This window comes from Sturnus vulgaris, chromosome 3 (genome assembly GCF_052056855.1).
Source record: "Sturnus vulgaris isolate bStuVul1 chromosome 3, bStuVul1.hap1, whole genome shotgun sequence".
Classification (NCBI taxonomy): domain Eukaryota; kingdom Metazoa; phylum Chordata; class Aves; order Passeriformes; family Sturnidae; genus Sturnus; species Sturnus vulgaris.
In genome coordinates, this window is record NC_142245.1 from 40615813 (window position 1) to 40640398 (window position 24586).

At 35.9% G+C, this 24586-nt stretch overlaps 1 protein-coding gene across 2 annotated transcripts in view; it reads right to left on the minus strand.

The window, feature by feature from the left end:
- The window catches only part of PDE10A (phosphodiesterase 10A), a 171945-nt gene that overhangs the window by 63793 nt on the left and 83566 nt on the right, over positions 1 to 24586 (minus strand). For both annotated transcript variants that reach the window (XM_014875864.2, XM_088161417.1), the window contains exon 3: positions 5988 to 6016. In XM_014875864.2, the coding sequence (XP_014731350.2) occupies positions 5988 to 6016 (29 nt within the window). The remainder of the gene's footprint in view (positions 1 to 5987; positions 6017 to 24586) is intronic.

Sequence of the window (24586 nt, forward strand, 5' to 3'; positions counted from 1 at the left end):
TACCTAAGTTCTCAATGCCATTGATACTTGCATTATGAAAATTATTTCCCAAAAGCAACACTTCTGGACGTCTTTTAATAAAGAACTGTTGTCACAAAATGAAGTAAATAAACTAAAATATTTGATGCCTTTTTCTGGAATAGATCAGCTTTCCCTTCTCTCAGGTACCATCATGAAAAAATCCATATGCACGCTTACCATTCTGATTTAAGAGATTTGCTCTATATCATTTTCCAGTTGCATTCATATCTTATCTTCTGGAAGGATAATCAATACTCAATTACTTGTCTCTTTTCTAAAGAAATACTATATATCCTTTAAGAATTTTGGCACTATTCCTTTATTTGCCCACATACTAAGTAGTTTTTTAAACTGAAGAATATTCTTCTAGGTTTCCTTTTTTTTTCTTCCTCACAAAGGAATGCATAACTAGAAAGGAACATATTGGTGAACTAAATCCAATCCCTTGAAGGCAAAGGCAGCCTTGTAAGAGACATTTGTTTAAAAAGTACCTAAAATATTAATTTCATGTGTCACTACATTTTATCACAATGAGTATTCAGGCATCTAGTGTAGAAATAAAAAAGGTCAAACCTGTAACTATCACAATAGTCACCTACTTCTTTAAATGCAAGAAATTATTTTATACTGATGTTATTGCTCTTCTATAGACCAGTAGATATAAAGAAAGAAATGGCTGCAGGGGAAAAATAAAATAAATTTAAAAATCAACCTATTTAATTAAATCAATACTAAAATTTATTCAGGTCATTTTTATGTGTAGTGAGATAAGTTGTTTGCATGTTTGCCATGTATGATTATGTGTACTGCTACCTTTTCTAGACCATGTCTTTGACTGGCTGCAATATTTTGCATTGTCTATCTGCACTGATGGTTAGTTCCCATCTTGCATGGAAACTGGTGTTTGTTATTTTGGGGCATAGATAACCACGAGTTAACTACATCCTAATAACACTGAAAACACATATAAACTACACATGTGAGGAAACAAAAATATGAATCTGGACTTCGTTTAAAAAACAATTAAAACAAATTAAAAACAATTAAAAAACACAACCCCCTCCCCCCCAACCTTACAGAAGGCCAACCAAATGGGTTGTTTCAAAGTGGAAATGTTGAGCCAAAGGATGTGAAATCCTCAGACTGAAGAAAGTGGTAAGCAAACTTACAGTGCAGAAATGGCTTTCAGAGGAGCAATGAACTTGGAAAGGAAACAAAAAAATTAGAAGAGGTAACTGGGCTTGGCTGGAGTAACCAGTTTTCTTTAAACTTGGACACTGGAAAGCAAGCAACTATAAAGAGCAGTCTCAGCTGAGGTGATTAATTTTAATGCTTGTACATAGCCTCAGAGAAAACTGCTCCTACATGCATTTGTCTGACGTCTGTTCTTCTTGTTTTGACTGGAGAGGACATGGGTTACAACTTGCATGGTAAATAAAGTTTAGCATTGCAGCACCATACGCAGGTAGTTATGAATTTTTCCTTCCCTCAAACACTTCTATGACAAAAGCAAAGAAGGAAAAATACAAGATGACGTTTGGCAGCACAGGCTGTATTATGATGAAAACCAGCTCTCTTAGTCTGCACAGAAAGGACTCACTAGTTTTGAAGGCACACAGTTCCCAGCATATGTAGCTGATTTCCAAGGCTCAGAGAGATGAAGAACACCTTTCCTAGAAGAAGCTTCTTGCCCCATAGCCCCCTCTCACTGACATCCATTCTGACCTTCCCCCTCAGCTCCTTCCATATTACCAAATAGTAACAATGAAATAAATTGCTTCACAATAGAAAAAAAAATACATCATAAAAAGCAAAGGCTTCACTTATGAGAAAAGAACATTATGATTACATAGAAGTAACCATGTAATCTGGTATTAACTCTAAGGCTCATAAAACTTCATGAATATCTCAATTATATCACCTCTCCAGATTATATAATAAAACAGCATAATGAGCTTCAGTTTAACTTGACAAGGCTGGATACTGTTCCTCTTTTTAAAAAGCTTTTTATAAAATGACATTCCCTCCAAATACTTGACTTGCAAGCACTCTAAAGACACCATGTACAAAATTAAAAATAAACTTCTTCATTTTCCTACCACTGTTGCTTATTACTACCACAGTATTCACAAGGTTTTCTTTTTAAAGAAATCAGCTTATACAAGCATATTCTCGTGACAATAGGTGCAATGTCATTTGCAACACTTCTAAAGGCTAAATATATATCTATATATATTTTTATATTTCTTCTAGTTCCCTTAACTTTTTAATTAATGTGTTCTCAGTTCTGGGACAGCATGAAAACATTTAAATCCCATCTTTAATAACAAGATACTACAAGGAATGAGCTTGCTTTGCCAACGTGTCATAAAGAGCCCAAACCTTTATTATCAGTCGCACAGCAAAGATACACGCAATTACTACCACTATTTACTGAAAACACACTTGTTAATTCTGTGACTGGTGGTGACATACTGTGCTGGGTGCTGGATGGTGCCAAGCCAACTGCCAAAAAGCTGCAAGTCCAAAAAGGGGAAAGGAGAGGATTAAAGTATCATTCCTGTTTCCAAGAATAAAGTACTCTAAATGAGCAAGTCACTTGCTAGGTAATAATTTTCTGGTGTTTATATGGTAAACTTCTGCAAAGTGAATTGCTGTTGGCATTGCCAGAGTTTACAAAGCAAAGGTACTTGCCAAAAGGCAGCTTCACTGGAAGTATTGTTCAAGTAAACATGGAATGGAAAGTTATTAAGCAAAATGAACAGCTAATTTTGCCGTGATCATATCAGGAACATTGAGTATTTTCATTTAAACTTCAGAATCTGAGGTACAAAAGAGCACACGATGATCACGGGAAACTTAGCAGCACGTAGAACAGAATCCTGGCTATAGTTCATGAAGGAATGGGGTTATTTTTGCCAGCTGAAAAGAATAACATGTCTCCAAAGCACACTGTTTTCACTAATGCAGTCAGAGAACGACATCTTTAGTCTAGATGTGCATGAATTCACGTGCACTTAGTGCTCAAACTCACACTGCCCTATTTTCGTTTCTTTTGCAGATTAAACAGCAAAGTAACAAAGTATTCAGCTTAAGTTTTCTTCATCCAAGTAGTTCAATAGTTGGTTTTTCTTTCTGAAATCCCTCTGCCCAGAAAACCACTTGCGTAGCTAGGATGGATGGGATCAGCCAACACACATCTGCACAATAAGTAAGCAGAAGAAACTCAGCATTTCCAAGGATGTTCTCAATACTACATCATGCAAAACAGATTCTGTCCCCAGTTACATATATTTCACAAACACTGGAAACTGCTATTCAGAAAAAAGTTCACAGGTTCGCTGGTCACAGATGCTCATGAGGTATTTTGTAACCAGAGCTGTTCTTATGCCAAAAGCAGTCTACAGGAATCGGGAAATCTTTCCCCTCCACCACCCATCAGATGCTATGTCAGGCCAAATGAGAAAATCTTTCAATATAATCTCCGAACACCAAAATAGAGAAAAAATTGCCATTAGTAGACTAGAATTAAAAAAAAAAAAAAAAAAAAAAAAAATTGAAAAGCTTATTTTCTATTCTACAATTCTCAAAATTAAATGGAAGTTTTCTCCTGTTTTCTCCTCTCCCCTTCTTTCAAAAACGTGAAATGAAGTGCCAACAGCCAAATTTGCTGCTTTATTTTAATTTTCTATTAAGAACTTAAAAATTATATTCAAAATGCAGTTCCTATACAACAGGATTTCAAAACTTACATTTCAAAATCTCTTAAATTTTCCAAGTGTGAAATTGCAACATAAAACCCTTGAAAACACTGAAATTTCCTTTCAGCAAGTAAAGATTTCTTTGAAAAAAAAAAATTGAAAAAAGTATATCCCTAGTTGGTTTTCTAGCTAACATGGAATTGTTAAGCAATGGGTGATTTAATTCAGCAATAAATTTCCTTTCACTAACCTTAATTTTTCCTTCCCTATGATACAAGCTGCTTCTTGCAGATGTTTTCAGGAATTAGAAATGTAACACTTAATGACTTCAAAACTCATAATTCTTCAATCAGCATGAACATGTCTTTTTGTCTGAAAAACATTACTCATGTACAGAACTTCGCTAATTTAAATTCTAATTTATGCTCATATTTTAATTAAAATGGTATCTGTTTGAGCTGCTGCTGAAGAATGAGGATATATTACAATGGTCTACATTATTATATATGGCATTATTCAAAAAGGAAATATAGCAAACAAACAAACCTGTTAATTTGTAGTATGGTATATTACTGAGTACCTTCAAGTACTTTACTTTAAAAAATGCCAAACCAAATAGTAGTGCAGCACAGTATACATAACAAATGCACAATGACTGATGGCTAAAAAAAACAAGGGAGAAAATGTTTACTTGAGAATATCTGAAGTATCATCTGCAGCCTACTGATTCCAGGGCTTCGAGTGACAGCTCATCCATCCTTAGGAAATCCTAAGCCTAGATATGACTTTGAGGGGCTGAGACGGCTGAAACCAGCCTGAGAGACACAGGGGACAACTGGCAAGACAGACTTGGGGGTTCAGAGCTTGCTTTCTTGCCTTAAATGCCTCAGATGTGGTAATCAAGATAAATTCTGTAATCCTGTTTCACAGAGTTTTTGGTAAATCTACTTGGCTGATCTACTAAATTAATAACAATTAAAAGGAACCTTCTTCCCACATACATATTTAGAGTTTCTGAGCTCTTTAGGCAAATCTTTAGTTATTTTGAGATCAAAACAATATATATAGATATACTAATAACAATAATTCCAGGTTACCTCAAAAGGTATTTACTGTCGTAACAGTAACAAACTAAGGAATGAACAAAAACTATGTTGAAAATTAATGAACTATTAAAATATACTAATTTTCACCTAAATTCTCAACATCCTTATAAATCCATGGCACATCATGTATACGGAAAATGTCTGCTGGAGTGAACTTATTTTAGGCAACATTTAATCTCTTTTTTGTAGACATGTATGAGGTGAACTTCAGTTCCGCCTCAGCCCAGCCCTGCACTCACACGGTTACAAAACTGAGGTTTCCACTACCAGCCTCACTCGTCTCCACCACTCCTTCCACATTCTAGCATTTTCCAAAGGGCTTAGGTGCTGAGTGCTAGAGCATCCAGCCAGTTTTTGCAGTCTTTCAACCTGCCCTATTTTTAATATACGTCTGATACTACTGTGCTTCTCCTGGGAATGTGAAATAGTTTATGCAAGGCATTAAAAAAGGAGAGCAAAAACAGGACTGTGAACCCACCTTGGAAAGCTGTAAGGGCTCCCTCATCTTATGGGGTCCCTCAGGATGGCTGGACCCATCTGGGGGCAACAGATTGTCCTGTACTGATCTTTCCTCATTCACAGCAAAGGCACTCATTGCTAACAGATTGTCCTATAATTAGTTCTCAGTCACAGACAGATATTCTGCAGGACAGTGTCAATCAGATGTAAAGCTATCTATTACCAAATATGGGGTTTTTTAGGACTTTACATTACCACTGCTAAGTATTTTAAATTAGAGAATCTAACTCATTGTACCATACCACATCTCAAAAGGGAGCTATTAAAGGGCATTTTTCTTCCCCTCTTATGCTTGCCATCTACTGAGGCAGTTACACTGATTAAATAGTCTGATGTTATGCTCAATGTCCAATGAATTTCCTGGTTTCCATGAAGTACCTTTTTAAAACTGGATCATGAAAATAGCACTGGGAGAACTCCAAATGCAAAATACCCTTCAATTTATTTACAGCCAATCAAGTGTTCTTAATATTTATTTTCCTTATTAACTGTTCTCTAGACAGTCTGTACAGCACTTTTTTTCCTCTGGAGATCAACTAAAACCAGGGAATAGAGATAAATCTTGATCAGAGTCTATGGAAAAATCATCAAGTGAACAGTGGGCCACTTCTTTTTAGAGGGGATAGAGAGCAGCACTTACCCTGCTGACTTCTTTAGGAGCCGTTTCATCTAAAAGGAAACAAACCAAACAATTAGGCACTCTGGGAAGTTTCTAGACTGAATGAAGAACAAGATAACAACTATTTGAACTATTTTGCACATTTGTACAAAACTTTCCTAATATGGTTGGATCAAGTGATTGAAATATCCTATGACTGGCTTGCACTTTAAATGTTTTAAAAACTTATAAAGTTAAAAATCAATTGAAATTAGGATAGAGCACTTAAGAATTCTATCCTGATTTAGTAAGAATACAAAATCTTATATATTTCAAAATTCAGAGGGAAGCAGACACAAGCCAGCCAAACACTACATTTCTTCCAATTCAGTAAGGGTACTGTTAGTACTGCATAGTCTGAGAATTAAAGGCCTTTGCTACCAAATATATCCACCAACATCCTACAAGAAAGGTAGTGAGCAGACTTGGAACTTCTGTTCTAATATCAAAAATGCTACTCTTGTTGACTTCTTTGGAAGTGGAAAAAAAGTCTTGTAGCCATAAGAAAAGAAGAATATCACTGATGTGATCTGGCATAGCATGTTAAAAGAAAATAAATTACAAAATATATATATATATATGCACACAAACTATAATATTTTGTCCTTTCAAATGCAAACAGACTTCCACGCATTTTTGGTAGGTTTAATAAACATAAATAAACACAGGTACAATGTCTTAGTAGCATTTCTGAAAATGCAGCTGAAATTTCTGAAAAAGCAGCCATACAGCAAGAACACATCTGCCACAGAAGTCTGCAACTTTCAGTTTAACCATACCAAAAAATATCTTAAGTACACCTTTACAAATCTCCAGTTGGTTAGTATTCCTATTTACTCCTCGGAATCATATTACTATACTTCGGAAATCAGGAAATAGATTTAATCTCTCAGAAAATACCATATGTTTATATTTGTCAAAGACTCTTCATCTTTTGCCATTTAAAATTAACTTTAAAACAATAAAGGTAGAAAAATGAGTGATGAGTGATGCCAAGGAAAATAACATTTCACAACACGAGTGAGTATCAGTCTCCTCTTAATCTCAGCCAAATGATATGCCACTAATTTACAAATGCAGAACACAGACAAACTTAATTCGGCTATTTAAGGCAGTTCTGTTGCTTGCAGTGCCATGTGTAACACATGCTCTGCCACGTTCAGTGATGCTATCTTCCTGAAGCAGACAAATCCAATACCCATTACAAGAACAGCCAGAGCTACACTCAAAATCCACCTCCCCAACTACCTGATTTCTGACACTGAGCAACAGGAAATGTGCACAACAGAGTGATGACATGACACTTAGCTTGGAGTGTACTCTCAGTTTTCAGTAACCAACGGATCACACATTTCTTCAATCAGAGGTGACACTTTTCTGTTTAAAGGATAGGGTTTTCTTCCTCACACTTTTTCGAGTGTGAGATTTTGTTTGGCTGGTTTTTAAGTTTGAGTCATCAGTCTCCAGCATTCTCAAAATGCTATGAGGTCCACAGCTCAAATACATAATATGAGAAAAACTATTTTATTTGGAATCTGCACACTACATATTTTATCTGATGCCCTCTATTCACCTTATTTATAGAGCCTGTGATTCTACACACCTCTCAAGCAAGTCCTTCTCTGCTTCATAGCCCATCTAAACCTCTCCTGGTTTGAGAGGTCTGGTCTGATTCACTGCTAGTAACTCTCACACTCCTCCTGTCCCACTGCATCTTGCTGGGGTGCCAAGTCCAGAAATACAGACAATACTACAGCTCTAAAAAACACAGTTAGGACTTACAGAATGACACATGACAGGGATGATTTAGGGAGCTTAGCTCTATTTAAAAAGAACAATTCCTAACATTTTACTTGTTGTCTTGATAGTTACTAAACCCTGGGCTAGCATTTTCAAACATTTATATTCTGTAATACTGGTATCTCTCTCAAAATTATAGCTAAGAATCTCCCCCTCCCCACTGTATGTGCAAAATTACTTGTCTCATGTAAAGTAGCCAGCATTTATCAGAATTAACTTTGTCACCTGTTTAAGCTCTCATTTAGTATCTTTAGTACCCTGGATAACTATACTCTAAACAAAATTTTAAAATCTTATCTTCCAAATTAACTTAAACCCTGCATCCTCTTACCCAAGTCATGATGTATATATTGAAAAACATAGGTAAACCATACTAGTGATGTCCCTTTACTGGAATAAAATCAATGTATTGTAACATATGGAACATAAATGACTTCCATCACAATTCTATTGCTTTCACACCATTGTAAGACATCACTTCTACTGCAGTTTCAGCTTAACTACCTACACAATTCTAATTAACAACAGCACAGTACACTACAGATATGCATAATAATCATTGAAGTAATTAAAGACAGCATCCATCTGGGAAAGCTTCCATACTAAACCCAGTCATATACAATAGGAAGAAGCAGAAAATAAGAAAGGGAACACACAGAAATAATCCACAGAAGTCTGGCACAGAATAAATGAGGCGAGGTTTAGTTTAGCTTGGGGTTCTTTTTTGGGGGGTGTATGCAAAGAGGTGTTAAATTCTGTAACCATTTATTTAATAAGAAAAATTCAAATTTCATTTTGTACATTAAAAAAGTAAAACCCCATTTCATACTTGGATTTCTATGCATGCATTTTAAAAAACAAAACAAAACAAAGGCCACTAAGTTTTCAACAATTGCAAGATGCTAAGCTAGAGCAGTAACAAAGAAAACCTTAATGCAAAGAAAGTTTTCAACATCTCAGACATTAAATTTTGAGTCATTTGCCATGGAAGCAATGATTCTAATGCCCTGTTAGTTTTATCACAGGAACTCTTCTGGAAAAACAATATTGACTTTCTCCCTGGTCTTATGTTGTTCTTTTTTCTGTGTAGTTAAATACTGCTGCTGGTACACTATTGCTGTTGATGACAGCAAACAAATGCTCCGGATTAATTCTGTTTATGAGATCCCAGATAGCTCCACAGTCACAGTTTCCTAAGGAATGTTTTCCCACACAGCAGATGTCAGATTGACCTAATAATTTTTCTTTTGAAAATTTGCTTTAGGCTTCAGATAATAAGACACAAGTTGTTTGCAATGCAATTATACCAGTAGAGATATATTTGCTGCTTTTTTTTTTGAAAAGTGTCATACACCTATAGATCAATAGTAATGCCACATCAATTTGTGTAGATTGGTTAAAGACTGATCTCACCACCCTGAAATAAAGTTTACCAGGTTTACTTTATCTCTGTGGTAGAATGGCATTGGTCAGATGAAATTGGTCAGTCTATTGTAATTGCAATTTGCATCCTTGTTTTAGACATCTTGAATCTGGCAGTTTAGGTCTCCACTGAATTTGTAAGATCATTCAAAGTCACTTCAACTGAGGGTGGGTTTCCTAAAGCAGTAACTATCACACATATACAACAGAAATTTCAAGCCATCACTCAAAAACATTCTTGATTTTTAATGCGCAATCTCATTAAGGGCACTGAGCACCTCTCCTGATTTTCAACAGTCTGGATTTACCTCACAATTCAGAAGTACTTGTTGAGTTGTGCACTTCATAGAAAACTAACTATATTTAAACATAGACATAGAAAGGGAATATTCATCAAATTGATCACTGGTGGCACACTGTGTTTCTTTCCCTGAAGCAGGACAAAACATGAATTCTAGCTATTTTACACGATCAATAAGATCTAAATTTTTATTTTTAAGACCCTGGAAAAGGATGCTCAGTTCTTCCTCTTATTAAGTAACATGCATCAGGACAATAAATAAGGCCTGAACCAAGACTTCACTGCAGATGGTAAGCAAAGAAACATATTGTCTGCCAGGTGTCCTAGAATTTTAATTCACTCCTTCGCATATAAACAAACAGGGCACTACATACAGTAGGATTCAGGAAATTGTCCATTTGACTTGATTAGGCGTACCTAAATCTGGTAAATTTGGAAGCTTATTATTTTCTATGGTCTTAGCCCACACTAAACTGATGAAATAGCTGGAGCAATTTTGCAGGATGGTTTATTCTGGTCAGAAAACTTCCAAAAGGCATCTTCTGAAACTATGACAGTCCTTGTGAGAAGAGAAAAGCATGAGGAAGATCCAGGGTTTTCTTCTGTTTCCAAAATTGCTTAGTAGTACAAAACATACCGATGGTAGCTTCATACTTATACATTCATGATCATAAAAATCCTCAACCGTACAATGTATGTGACCATTTTAATTAATCTAAGCAGGGCATTCCCACATCTGCTAAAAGCTCCATAAAATTCTACAGAAGTCTCTCAAGTTTAGTACACCTCAGCAAAAAACAAGTTGTAACCGGGGCTCTGACCATCAGGAAGAAACTTAATAGTTTCCAGCAGTAAATTTGCTTCACCAAGAAAGTCTATGATTGTGTTTTATGGTAATTAGCGAATTACTTCATATCCTATTCGAAAGGGCTGTTGAATGACGAGAGTGTTAAACTGCTTAGCTCATCTACCTTATCAGTCAACGAGGTGCAATCACTATTGTTCATTACCGGAATGCAGCCACAAGACAATGGGCTGAAGAGTGTGTAAAACAGTTTATCATTTCTTCACACTTGCCAGTTTACAGCTATACTTTTATGCCCATATCTACTGCTTTTCCTGCCCGACCCACAATCCTGTCTGGCTTTCACTCTACTAGCTGCACTGCAGCTTTCTTTAGAATTGATTACATATCAATTACATTTGCAAGCACATTTGGTGAAGGAAGTCTCTCATCCAGTAGTAACACAATTTCAGAATTACTCTTTTTAGATCAAACTTGATTTCCTCCTCTCCCTTTTTTTTTGTGCCAGAAGCCCTGAGCCTTGGTTGCCAAATATAAAGTATCCTTAGATATGGCAATCAATGTATCTAAGAAACAGCATTATCACTACTCATCTGTCCTCTTACTTTTGAATACAGCTGTCCCTTTACTCTTGAATATATTTCAAGCACAAAATTCGAACTTCAAAATCAAAGTTCTACTGTGTTCAGCACATATTTTCAAAGAGAAGGAAAAAATTACATTGCTTTTGGCTCAAATACTACTGAGACATACACCTTAAGCAAGTGCATTAAAATCAATAGAAATACTACACCATAAATTGGAAAACACAAATGCTTCTATGTATTAAATGTCACGGCATTTCTGTAATGTATAATGAATTCAGGGCTGAAAGAGATGATTAAAAGAGAACATTGCTTGAAGCAGGTCCTACAAAGCTCCAGCAACCTGAGAAAGTCCCACTGGATCTTGTCCACAGTAAGACATTTGTATATTTTTAAAACATGCATACCTTTTGGACCCGGCTGGGCGTCTTGAGTTTGGCTTGTTTATTCCTAGACCATGAATACCTCTTCCCAACTGATAAGAGGCCTGGAGAACTTTAAGGAAAGGCACTTCCTGCTGCTTTCCCAACATCCATATATAGCCCATACTCCCCTCTGAGCCCAAGGAGGCAAGAGATGGGATCACACAGCTCAGTGCAATGATGTTCCCATCCCTGGCACGGAGAAAGGCTTCCAAGAGTTGTTGGCCCAAAGAGAAACCAAAAACTTTCAGCAGGTTGTCAGCTTCTGGAGCAGAAATACTGCATATGGCTCGGTGACAGCAAGAGAACATAATCATCTTAGACATGTTAGGAAGAATGTAATCTTTCACTTACCCTGGGGAAATAGAGACTCAGATACCAACATTTTTAGTAAACTTTTTGATTATAATTATTTTTATATTGGTCTCATCTCTAGCTCCTTTTTGATCACTGTATTCTTGTCTCCCTCTGTTTAGAAACATAAAAGACTGTTTTTTAGGGAAAAACATGTCCATGTAATAAAATTGTAAGCTATTGGACTCTTAAGAACCTGTTTAAAATTTTCATATTCCAGTATTTATCGTTATAGAGAATCAAAAGTAGAACAAACTTTGCAGCCTGCCTGATTTTCTTCTTTCTGCACCTCTCACTACATTGAAAACAACTGTCATGTTACTGAACTTCGCAGTAAAACCCTCAGAATTCTCAGAAAAATCAAGCCTGAGTAGTTTTCTTCTCTTTAGAACAGCTGACAAAGGAAACAAAAGAAAATGCCCCAGAGGAAAAGTTTGCTAACGTCAACAAGGGTAAGGGATCATTAGAGCTTGAGATGATAGGTTACCACCTATCCTGCAGAGGATGCAGTGATCCAGTGTGAAACATATTTATGTCAGGGGAATCATTTCAATTCCTCGGAAGAAACTGTACTGTAACTACAACATAGATACATTTGTATTAGAGATGTATTTTGTTTACTTTACTCTAGAGATTGAAAACCAAGAAACTGAAAAAATGTTTAAATTAATCAGGAAAAAGACCTGGAAATTAAGAAGACAGACTAAAATTTACAAATTAAGCCTTTTTGCTTTTAGGATATTTCAGATGATTTGTTAGTAATCATAATCAAGCTCTCAGTGACTGAGTTGAATATTACAGAATAACGATGTGCAGATAATTTATGACTTGGAAGTCTTTGAAAAATGACATGTTACACTAATATGATGAACAGATTGAAGCCAAGGGAAGATTAAACTATTTACTACTTATCAGTACCACCACTATGAGTAAAACATTTTGCTTGCAATGAGAAGACTGCTAAAAAAAATATAAAATTATAACTTCAGTGAGTGGAAAGGAACAGAATATGCAACTACAAAATTATAGACAGTTCTCCATGAAAGATAATGACAGCACGTTATGAATTTCTGAACTAGTCAGTTTTATTCTAAAAAGATTTGATAATGACAGATAATTATAATTCATAGGAATGATACAAGAAAAAAATAATTTAAAAATTTATCTTTTTGGCTGCTCTACAACAACAACAAAATCCAAGGCGTTGTGGAGTTCAGTATTCTTCTACTGACATTTGAAGAAATGCAAAATTTTAACTCTCTCTAATAGCAGGTGCTAGATTAAAAATGCTAGGCCAGATTTAGAAAAGTTTCCAGGCAGGGATACAAGCACTATGATTTTAAAAAAATTTACAAAGCAGTCCAACACCCAATTCCTTGAAATCACCCAATTATGAGTAGGCTGTGTTGATTTACCATGCTCACATGAGAATGGTCATTCATTAAGTTGTAGAGACTCAGTCACTTGTGAACATCTAAGATGATGTTAAGGTTATGTGAAATAATTGAGGAAGGTTATTGAAGCTTACTAAAGGACAAGATAAAAATGTGAGGAATACCAGTTGTCCCTGGCTGACAAGAAGAATGTTCCCAATGAAGCTCTGTTTATACAGCTCTGACTGGTCTCGTGTAACCTTGAGGACATGCTGTGACAGCCAATATGAGACACTTCAGCAGCAGAACACATCACCAAGTCACGGCACCTAGCAGTCCACACACATCAGCAGATACGGTCATTAAACGCCTTGGCACATCAGCATCCAGGTTATCTTTTGATCCAGACTGGTTCTCCAAGAAGTTCCACAAAAGTTGATAAGTAGAGCCCAGTTCTCAGTGGGCTGATGATTTCTGAGTGTGCCACCAGCATACCCTCATGCTCCACTATGCCAACAAATCTACTGCATACCAACTTCAGTACAGAAACTTTGACACAGGCTTCAAACTGAGGCTGGCTGTACTATCAGGCACTGATGACAGTCTCATCATAAGAATCTAGCTCCTTGAATCATTAAACCATAAGAAAGGAAGTAAATCACAGTATCTCTGCAATTAGGAACATGAAAAAGACTTAGTGACAGAAATCATCCCATCGTGCCTCAGACAGATCCTCACACAGAGAGGAGATTACGCTGGAAACTTCAGAAGTAATTCTCTACTCACAGCTCACCTGAGAGATGTCAAGAAAAAAAATAATAGGGGAAAAAAAAAAAAAAAAGAAAAGACCAAAGGAAAACTGCAAATTCAAATCTACAAACTTACAAGCTTATAGCAAATGAAGAACTGGATGTATTCATGCAAGACAAAATTACTTTCATGTGCATTTTTTATTTAACTAACAAAACCCAATGCAGATGGTAAATTAATTGAAATACTTAATAAGAAATCAGGAAATACATAAAGAAATCAGCTGGAAAGCTAATAAACTATATCTAACACAGCAGTAAGAGAAAGTGGAAGTACCACTTCTGTTGGTGGAATAAAGGGAACCAGAGCCAACTGCACCTCTTCAGCACGGCTGAAGTTGCCACCTGCTGGGATAAGGAGCTGTGTATCTCCCAAATTGTCAATCTAACAGAACTACTAATGATCACACACTGAGAGCCAGCAACCAAGCGAGAAATCTATTCCTGCAAGTATGAAAAGGGTAATTCATAATCTAAGTCCCTTCTCACCATGCCTTCAAAATAGTTTTGAAACAGTCATGATTGAGGAATCTCATAATTTGTCAGTTACAGCATCATTCCTCCCAACTTCCTTCATCAGGCCTGCCACAGGGTTCTGTCAACACCAACACGAGTTTCTTACGTAAGCAAGCATCACACAAATACTTGGACGAGGAACTTGGAAAAACAGCCTCGTGACACAACTGCTTCTCAGACACTTCTTTGTATACTACATCTACCTAGTTCAGAAACACCAGAGCTGTGTTAATTAACCCATTTGAGACTGACATCTACATCTGACAAGGCCACCCAACTTTTACATGCTGCACTAATTCCCCCAGGAACTACTAGGGGACCTGACTATTTCTACACATCAGGCCACTTGTTTTGACAACTAATTGCAGGAGTGAGATTAAGTCACCAAACAACACACCAAAGAGAACAGCCTGGTAACTACATAATAGGCTGGTGGTTCAAAAGACAAACATTAACATAATTAAATAAACACTGAAAGCTGAAAGAAGAGCCAAAGAAAAGACATGCAAAACAGAGTTTCAAAAGGAGGACATGCAGGGAGAGAGGGACAAAGATGCCAGGATGAGCAAGCAGCTTGGACAAAGACATCAGATGCTACCAATGATGATGTACTTTACTGACCTCTCTAGGATTATTTTACTTTCTGCCATGGCAGAAAATAAGATCCAGTAAAAATAAAAAATACTGTTTATTACAGATCAAAAAACTCAAACCACATCTAAAGAAAATCATACATATAGGTCACAAGGTAACATTTGCACAAAAAAAAAGCCTTTTGTTTCCAATATTGCTCACTGCTACCGTTAAAGAAAAAAAGAATGCTGGAGCTTAAATAGTAAGCTTTAAAAATACAGCTGTCAAGAAAAAGAAAAAGGTAGTTGCTTCAGTGTGCTTTGCCATTTTCCATGAAGTGAACAGATGGCATTATTAAAATTCTAGTAGAATGAAGTATTTATAAGTTCATTAGACAACACTAACTATACAAAAAAAGACAACAACTGCAAATAAAGCTGCTGGATTCAAAATAGCATAAAAGTACAAATAAGGGTTATAAAATCACATTTATGAGTTAGTATACAAAAACAAATATGCCAAATGAAACAAAACCACAAAAGAAATGCAGAAAAAGCTCTATAAAACAGTAATATATTTTCCAGGGTAACTTCCAAGTTACTCCATGCATTCTGAGCCTGAATTCTATAAAAAGGACTTCAATTTTGACAGTCTCTAAGACAGCTGAAAGGGACAAAGCCTGTTACATTTGCTTTTCTTTAAGTGCATATATTAAATCTATACTATGACGTACAATAAATAAGAATTCAATTGCTCCAGAAATAATACACAGAAAAATCTAAGTCTTATTCTCTGAGGTGATGATCTTAAGAAATAAACAAAAGGCCAGCCAAATGCATCTAGCACACAAGTCAGTACTGTTAAATGCTGTGCCACAGTGGCTTATTTGATACCTGAGGTGCGTTATTTGCTCTTGTCTTCACCATTTTGAATTATTAGTCTGCACTGAATTCACTTTGGAATCACTAATGTGTAATTGATTGCCTTAATTTCTATTGTCTTTCTTCCAGCCATAGCAATGTCTCGACTTGGTAAAGTGGTGTCTGTTAGGATTCTAATTAACTTGAATAAGATGCAAATTCCTGTCACCTTCAAAATGTGCCAAAATGGATTTACTATAAAAAGAGATAGCTAACAAACTGAAAATTCAGCTTTCACTCCAAATTAATATATACCAGTTCCCATATGTGCAGATTTATTCAAATGCACACCACTTCTCTCAGCAACTTTTATTAGTACAATGTGTGTTAACATTTAACTCCTTTAAGCACTCTGTCCTCTCCAGGCATATTTTATTCAGTCTAACACATCATTCTTGCAAAGTCCTTGCTTTGATATCTAAAGAATTCAAGGCCAGGCTGGATGGAGGTCTGACCAACCTGGTCTAGGTGAAAGGTGTCCCTGCCCACAGCAGCAGGCTTGGAATTAGATGATCTTTAAGGGTCCTTCCAACCCAAACCATTCTGTGATTCTATTACCTAACCCATATCTAGTGTTTTGTCAATGCTGGTCTATTACTTAATCGGATCCAACAGATGCCATCTCAGATTAGATTATTTGAAACTGTCTCTTCCTGAAGAGATGAAACTGTCTAGAGAGGAATAGCAAGGTGCAGGTCCACATCAGCAGAAACCAATTTGAGCCTGAACTGCCACCTCTGTGCTCTCCCCACTGTCTTGGGGCAGTTTACAGCTGCTGCAGAGAGCCGTAGATATAATCTAAAATTACATAAGCAAAAAGACCAGTGCATGGGGAAGGCTGGATATACATACCCAGGGATGGAAGTTGAGGGCAGGTTGGCTGATTTAAGCCTGCACTAAAAGTTATTTCCTGGGAACAAGAAAGTTCTGGCCAGAGCAAACACCACTTGAGCAGACAGGGTTCACTGGCATCTCAGTTTCCTAATGACTGGGCTATTCAAGGCTACTTGATACCAACTAAAGGAGCCTGAGATTCTGAAGACTTTCAAGGAGGCATCGAAAGTTCTCTTTGCTAAGATGATTGCTACTTATTTTTTTTTAACATGACAAGTTCATTCATATGTTATAGCTTAATATTTAATGAAACAAAATACAATTATGGCTTCCTTCAGACTGGAGACACTGACACATCCTCTTTAGTAAAATGTAGCAGTTGCAGAGATGTCTAGATTTTATGGGTTCTTCCATTTAAAGAACATGATGATCACATCAATATTTATTTCTATTTATTAGTTTCCTTTAGCACAGGACTGGAATAAGTAAGAAGTTTTAATATGTTTTAGGTACCTGTAGAGCATGCAGAGAAAGGTTTACGTAAGAATTCACACTATTCTCTTCAAATCTTGAAATACTTCTTAACAATCTAGTCAAACACTGCTAAGTCATACCTCTGAGTATACTCTTTCTTTTGGTGCATCCTGCATCTAAACGATTTAGGATTGGTTATTTAGATGATAATATTTTAGGAACAGTTAAAAAGGAAAGGAATTAAGATTGAAAATTATCTTCAGCTTCCTAGTTTTGAATTATTTAGCCAAACCTCAAGTAGAAAACAAGCATAAAGAGAAGCTTTGACAGCACAATGACAGATTCTCTAATCTTGTTCTAAAAGATGCCTGTGATCCCAGTAACTGATTTACACTGTATTATTGTCTTTAATACTTTCTTTTTCCATTGCAATTCCAGATATACTGGAGGAATTCAAACCTACTCCCTAATTCACTTTTATTTGCGTGCAAGCAATGAAATTGGATAAGGTGTGCCTACAATATCAATGACAGGGTAAAAATGCATTTGGTTCCAAGATAAACGCATTGCAAGAGACTACAATTTTTTCAGATACTTCAGGGGAAAGAAAAGCATCTATTACGTTTCAGTTTTGTCTTGGGAGAAATATGACCTACATGGCTAGAGAAAATGTATTCCTGTGAATATCTAAGACAAAAGATTACAATTAAAAAAAAAAAAAAGCTATGGCTCAATGCAGTAAATGGATGGATGCACCCTACTGTGCAGAAAATAATGGCTGGCTTTGCAGTGGAAAGGCTTGGCAGTCAGTCATGTGGTGCAGACTGAGTTCTGTCCCCAAAGACACATTCACTTTAGCAACATATTGGGAGGTAGTTTAGAGTGCAAAAATTAAGGAAAATAGTATTTCAATTTAGTCTATCAGTTGATCAATGCTAGTCATAAATAAATAATGTAATGTAATAATGTAGTAATGTAATAATAATAATGTAATGTAATGAGTAAATAATTTCATCCACAGAAAACACAGCAAAATAAATATTCAGAAAGAATTTTTAAATTATGGAATCCTGTGTTCTCCTACTTAACATCACTTTTTAATTATGAAAACAAGCAAAAAACCTTATTAAGTACTTTAAAAGTTCTCACTTGAAATATTATCAGTCACTAAACTTATTTCTTTTTCCATATGTAATTTAGCAAGTGTCCTTGAATTTGATGCATAAAAGGATTTCCCACAAACATAAAACAAGTCTAGAACTGCATAAATTCCTTTGGAAACCCACTCTAGCATGTTGGTTTAAGTTGACAGCTAATACTAATATAAACAGGACTTATTAAATTGCAACTTGTTTTATCCTGGAAATTAGGTTTTCTTTAAGCTCAAAAAAACCCAGGCTCTGTAGCATCCAACTTCATGGGAATAAAAACCAGCAAGGAAATAGAACAAATACTACATATTTGTTTGCATCTATGGGGTGCTAATTAGTTGAAAAGGGTGAGTGTCTCAGCCTGCCATCACCAATAGATCATACAACCCACTCCTCCTTTTCGTAGCCCACATGCATCTACTCATGGTTTTGTCCTTTTCTCATCTGTCCTATGCTTCCCCAAAGGGCTCTCCTTTCAGTACATAAGGGGAAGAAAGGAATATGAAGTGGCTTTACCAAGTGGTTTCTGTCTTTACTGGGAACGTAGCCAAGGATGTTTACAAAAAGCATGAGTGGGATAAAGCAGGTAAGCTGTTTTCTAAGCTTCTCTACTGACACAGCAGCTCAGTTTTTCATGTATTATGCCACTGTATCTTTGAAACACTAATCTTAAGAGCAGTAATTATCTAGTAAATGCTGAAACTAGTAGTGAAAAATTCGTAAGATTCTGAATTTGTTCAAGGACTCAATAAGATGAGGATTTATAAGCATGTTCAGAGGGTTCTTCAGATATGAGTTCAGTATGAAAGGCAGGAGCAAATACTTAGGTAGTGACAAGTTTTTTTACCTATTCTTTGCATACAGTAACTTTTTAGACAGTCACTGAGACTTCACCTTTAGATGTGTTTGAGGAACAAAGACTTTTGTATCATCAATTCAAAGAAAAGCACCACTGTTCAGCATGTATTTTCTTGCAGCATTTCAACTGGTCATAAGGAATTCCAGATATCTTTTCTATGAAAAAATACATTCTGCTTTTTCATAACCTTTCTATTAGAATTAACAAAATGAACTTGCGCTTTGTGAGCTTTTTTTTCCTGTGTATATAGATGCCAGTATTTGGAACTCAACATATACTTTTTGCAACCACTTAAAGGAAAATTTGCAAAGATTAAATACGTCAAATGAAATACTTTTAACTAAATACAATCTCTTGCAACTAATCTGAGGCACTTTCAAAGCAAAGGCCAGACTGAGATAAGAGGATTACTGAGAGGTCAGAACAGAAGTTCAATATTTTCTCTAGATTCCTCATCTGTTTCCTCAAGGAAACACAAGAGTTACCAAGCCAGTTTTCCACTGATTCCTCCTCTAGGCTTGGATCCTGGACATGTTTTAAAAACATTTTCAAAATCCAAGGTGATATCTGATACAAATGTCCAAAAAAAAGATGCTGGTAAGAATGAAAAAAATGCCTGTCCTTCTTTTATTCTCCTCATTAAAATGTGTGAGCTTGTCACTTACCACAGCAAAGGTTTTCATTAACCTTTTGAGACACACAAATGAAGCCTCAAGGATATGAAAACAGTCAGGCCAAGAGCTCTTATTAAATATTTTTTCTAAGAGGTAAAAGTGGAATCAGAATTCACCAAAGTTTTATGAAGTCAGAAAGTTCCTGACTGACTGCCTCTGAGACAAATCTCATTTACCTACTGTACAAAAAATGTTTTTGTTTCTGCATCCTTTAAGAAAATCCACCTTCAGAAAGTGTAGTGAAAGACAACCTATCATATCTGAGGGATTTGGACATATCATGAGACAAAGGGAACCTTGAGACCAAGGAAAATCATTCAATCACTGTAACATGTAAAAAGAAGTGGCAGACCTTGGAATGAAAACCTAGTAACACCAGGCTTTATTCTGTCTATTTATCAAAAGAAAAATAAGGTACCAATACTAATAAGATGATGCTAAGCTAAGCAGGTGTTGATTTCAATGCCTGAAGATCTACATAAAGACAATCACTCAGAAAAAGCCATTCATTTCTTAACAGTCTGTAGAAGAGAGAGCTCTTCAAAACCTTAAGTAATTAATTGTGGAGCTGAGAAAACTTCCAGAGAAAATATATTATTTGAAATATGCCTTTAAGATACATTATAAAAATAAAGAAAAACAAATATCATAACTCAAGTATTATCCAATATTTTATGAACATTTACTAGCAAAGAAGAAAATCTAACTCAAATATTCTCTCCCTTTAACTAGATTTACAAGAAGAAAAAAGAAAAGAAACAAAGATGAACTTCCAATGTGACACTTATTCCTGAGGATTCTGCGTATATACCTTTTCTTCTTTCACTGTTTCTATTAAAAGGATTATTTTTGCACTAACAATCAGAAACCTGCCCAATTAATTTTTTAAGTTGCCTTCAGAAATATTACTAGATTCTATCAGCACTTGTCAAGTGCTCCAGGAGCATATCTGTATGTAGCTGATGGACAGCTACTTAAACTAAAAAATGCTGAACTCCGAATGATAACAAGTCATCCACATTTGTGAACAGAAACTACATTGCCATTGTCACACTGCAAAGAAAACATTTAAGTCACCTATACCATCCAGGAAAACAGCTTAATTTTGGTGAGTTTCTTCAAAGTGTGCTTAAAAGAATCTTGTTCATGTCCCCATGTAAAAGGGTCAATCTTGGCAAGGCTTAAATAAATCTGTAGAAACATACAGTTGTAGTATTCCAGATTTCGATCCTATCCATTCTCCAATCATAAAGACCTATTTGTGAAGTACAAAACTGCCAACATGGGCCAGTAGTCCATTTATCAGTGTTTAGATCTAAAAATAATCACTAAAAGATGTTGGACTGGACCACGACAATGAGTATTTCTGAGATTTCCTATGTTTTTGTGATCCGACAATATTGTTGTGTGACACCTATTGTGAATTTTGAAGAGTCATAATTGTTTCTATGCCTGCTCAAACTGCATTGATTGAAAATTCAATAACTCTCATTAATCAATGCAACAAGGAGGTTTTGATGAAGAAAAAAACCCTCAGAACATGAGAAAATACTTGCAAATACCCTTTTTCTATATTATATGGTGCCATTTTCACTGTATTTGGATGTATATCTATATATTCACTGTACTTAGTGTATACAGTTGGCTGCTACAATAGGTACCTCAGACACTGAAATGTATCAGAGATCTATGGTCACTGTTTACTCCTCAGAATTTTTTTTTTTTTTTTAACGCAACCATATTGGTAGATGGGAAGATGACAGTTATTTTCTCCAAAAATTTGTTTTGGCCAGCAAACTTGAAAAACACAACCTGGTAACAGTACACATTTATAAAAACAATTATCTATAAAACTAAAATTTTGTTTAAGAAAAGTAACAGACAATAGGGAGAACTCGAACTTCAAGCACATTCATGATTGACCCATGAAATATATGATGGCAAACCATCAGGTGTCACAATGACATGGCTTCCTAGGTAATACAATGCAAAAAGAGCACATTCAGGTAATTTAAAACTTCATTTGAAATAACCTCCTCTCCCAGAAAGGCATTTACTGTGTGGGTCATGACAACTCTGATTTTAAAAAAGGGTCATTGTGTAGTTACTAGCATAAAAAGTTGTTTTGACAAGTCTCCCCAAGTACTCACTGTAAATCCAAAATCACTTCCCAGCAAGTCCCCTCAGAACAAACATATCTTTACTGCTGTACAAATACCTGATGCACTTCATGAAGATATTTCCAAGTGTACACAATGAACCCTCTTGGACTAAATTAGAATGAATTTAACAAGTCTGCTGCCACTTCCACACTCCAGTCACCAAAACCTGATATCAGTTACACCCAATTGCTATAAACACTTCAAAAACTCAGATATTCCTCCTCCCACGCCTATTATTGAATCGTGTTTTAATAATTTCATAATCCTTATTGCTCATCAACACCATCATCCTTTGTCTCTTTCCCTTTCACTCCCCATACTTAATGACAAATTAAATGGAACTAGCACTTTAGAAAGAGGACCAAGCACCCTGTAAAAGAGTTCCCTTCTGCTATCTGAACAAATAATAAAACACACAAAACATTCTACCTTTGCATTAAAAAAAGAAACGTGAGAAAGTCTCTTAATCGCTGTCACACAGCAATTTCAACTAGAGCAACATTTTTTTCTGTAGCCAAAGATCATCACTTATGGGTATCTCTGCATACTGCAGATTGAAAGAAAGAATAAAATAATTTAGCTCAGTACGACAGCTAACATAAGTCTGAAAAAGGTACTGTCTCCAAAGAGTTTCAAAGATGCCTTATTGTTATAACTGAAGAGATCTCTTTCAGCTTACCTAAGAAGATCCATAAACAATGTCTTATACTACAAAGCCGAGTTTCTTTTCCAGCATATTCAAATGAGTTTAGACAATCTGACTCACAATTTGAACAACGGGTGGTACATAAATCCCAGAAAGGCCAGAGAAGCATGACAGAGAATAATGACCCTATTCTGCTAAACTGAAAGTCCATCTACTCGAGTTTGTAGCCTATGACAATGGCTAGTAACAGCTCATTTAGAAAGGAAGTAGGAAAAGAATATTAAGAATTTACACTGCATGAAAAGGAGAGAAAACACAGACTACAGATGTACAGAGTACACTTACTCCACTATGTCCTCAGAGCAATCAGATGCTTATGAATTTTCTCAGCTGGAGGCTGCATCAGGATCATAGTATGTAACAGCTCTTGATGAAGTATTTCTTCTTTGGAATGTGTCTAATCACTTTTTGAACCCATTTACATTTTTAACATCTCAAATATATTATGCTAATGGGTTCATAATTTAGGCATGGGTTGTGTGAAAAAGGACATCCTGTTGTTTCAAATCTGTACCCAATTTATTTTGCAGGGTGCCCTTCATTCTTCTGTTATGGAAAAGGTAAATCTGCCAACTGTCTTCATCATGACAGTCATAATCATAAAACTCCTGCTACAGTTCAGGTCTTTTGCAGAATAAAGAATCCCTCTGTGTTTGGTAGCAGCATCACAAAAGTCATCACAGTGTAAAGATAATAACGAAGAAAGGCTTTACAAAGAGTTAATAACACTATAAGAATTGGGGGTCTTTTTCTGGCTGAACTAGATAGGCTAGCCAGTGCAAGAAATTCAGACCTTGCTAACTTCCTTCCATATTAACAACAAATCTCCTACAAAAGAACAAGATCTATAGATAGCAACTGAGCATCCTCAAATGCCACATAATTGGTTAAGTAAATGTAAATGTCTTCACAGAATTTATAATAAACAGAAAAAATTATTATTTTGAGAAGAAATTATTCTTTAGCCTAATTAGCCAATTAATTCTTTCTTAGCCTTTCCATCCTTATGCTTAAACAAGACAAATCCTTCAAGTAAAATTTATACCTATCATTGTCTCAACACCAACTGACACTGGTTTTATAACCCATTATAATTTCCTGCCAAACCTCCTTACACCTGAGCTTTAAGTGTTCCACAGGGGAAAAAAATATCCATTCCTCTTAGGCCTAGAGAAAATTATCACATACAATCTCTTCCTCTTCCATAATGGACAGTCATGTTGACATATTGACAGATATTTTGCTCAGATTGTCTATAGAATTAAAATAATTAAACACAATTAAACTCAGTGTACTGTTATCCAGGTTTATTTGCCATTGATAAAGTCAGGTGAAAAGGTTCTTACAAGCCTCACATGCTGCTAGTCAAATAATTCATTGTCTCCCTCTGCTGTGCTGATAGAAATGTTAGCTTGTCACATATATTGTATAAACAGAGATCTATGTCAAAATAAAAAAAAACAAAAAACTTCCTTTCTTGCTTGTTCTTTGGACTTCCAGAAATACAGATTACAGACATCTACACATCTAGTTAACTGCACTCTTCTATGTATCCTGAGGAGGTGGTATTACCTCAACTTCAAATCAAACCTCAAATTTCCACAGTGACTTAACGATGCTTCCTGTTGGTTGCATTTGGCTAAGCTCTCCATCTGCTCCCAAGCTCTAATGGCTGATTTTTCCCACTGTATTCCTAGCATCCCTCCTTGAGCTGCAATAGCTAATTCAGGCTAGACCTAAAGTAATGGAGCAATTAGGGCTGTAGATCAGGCTTAAATATCACCAGTACCTGATTAACTTTGCACCCACAGCATGGCTTGGATCTTGCCAATTTGCACTTTC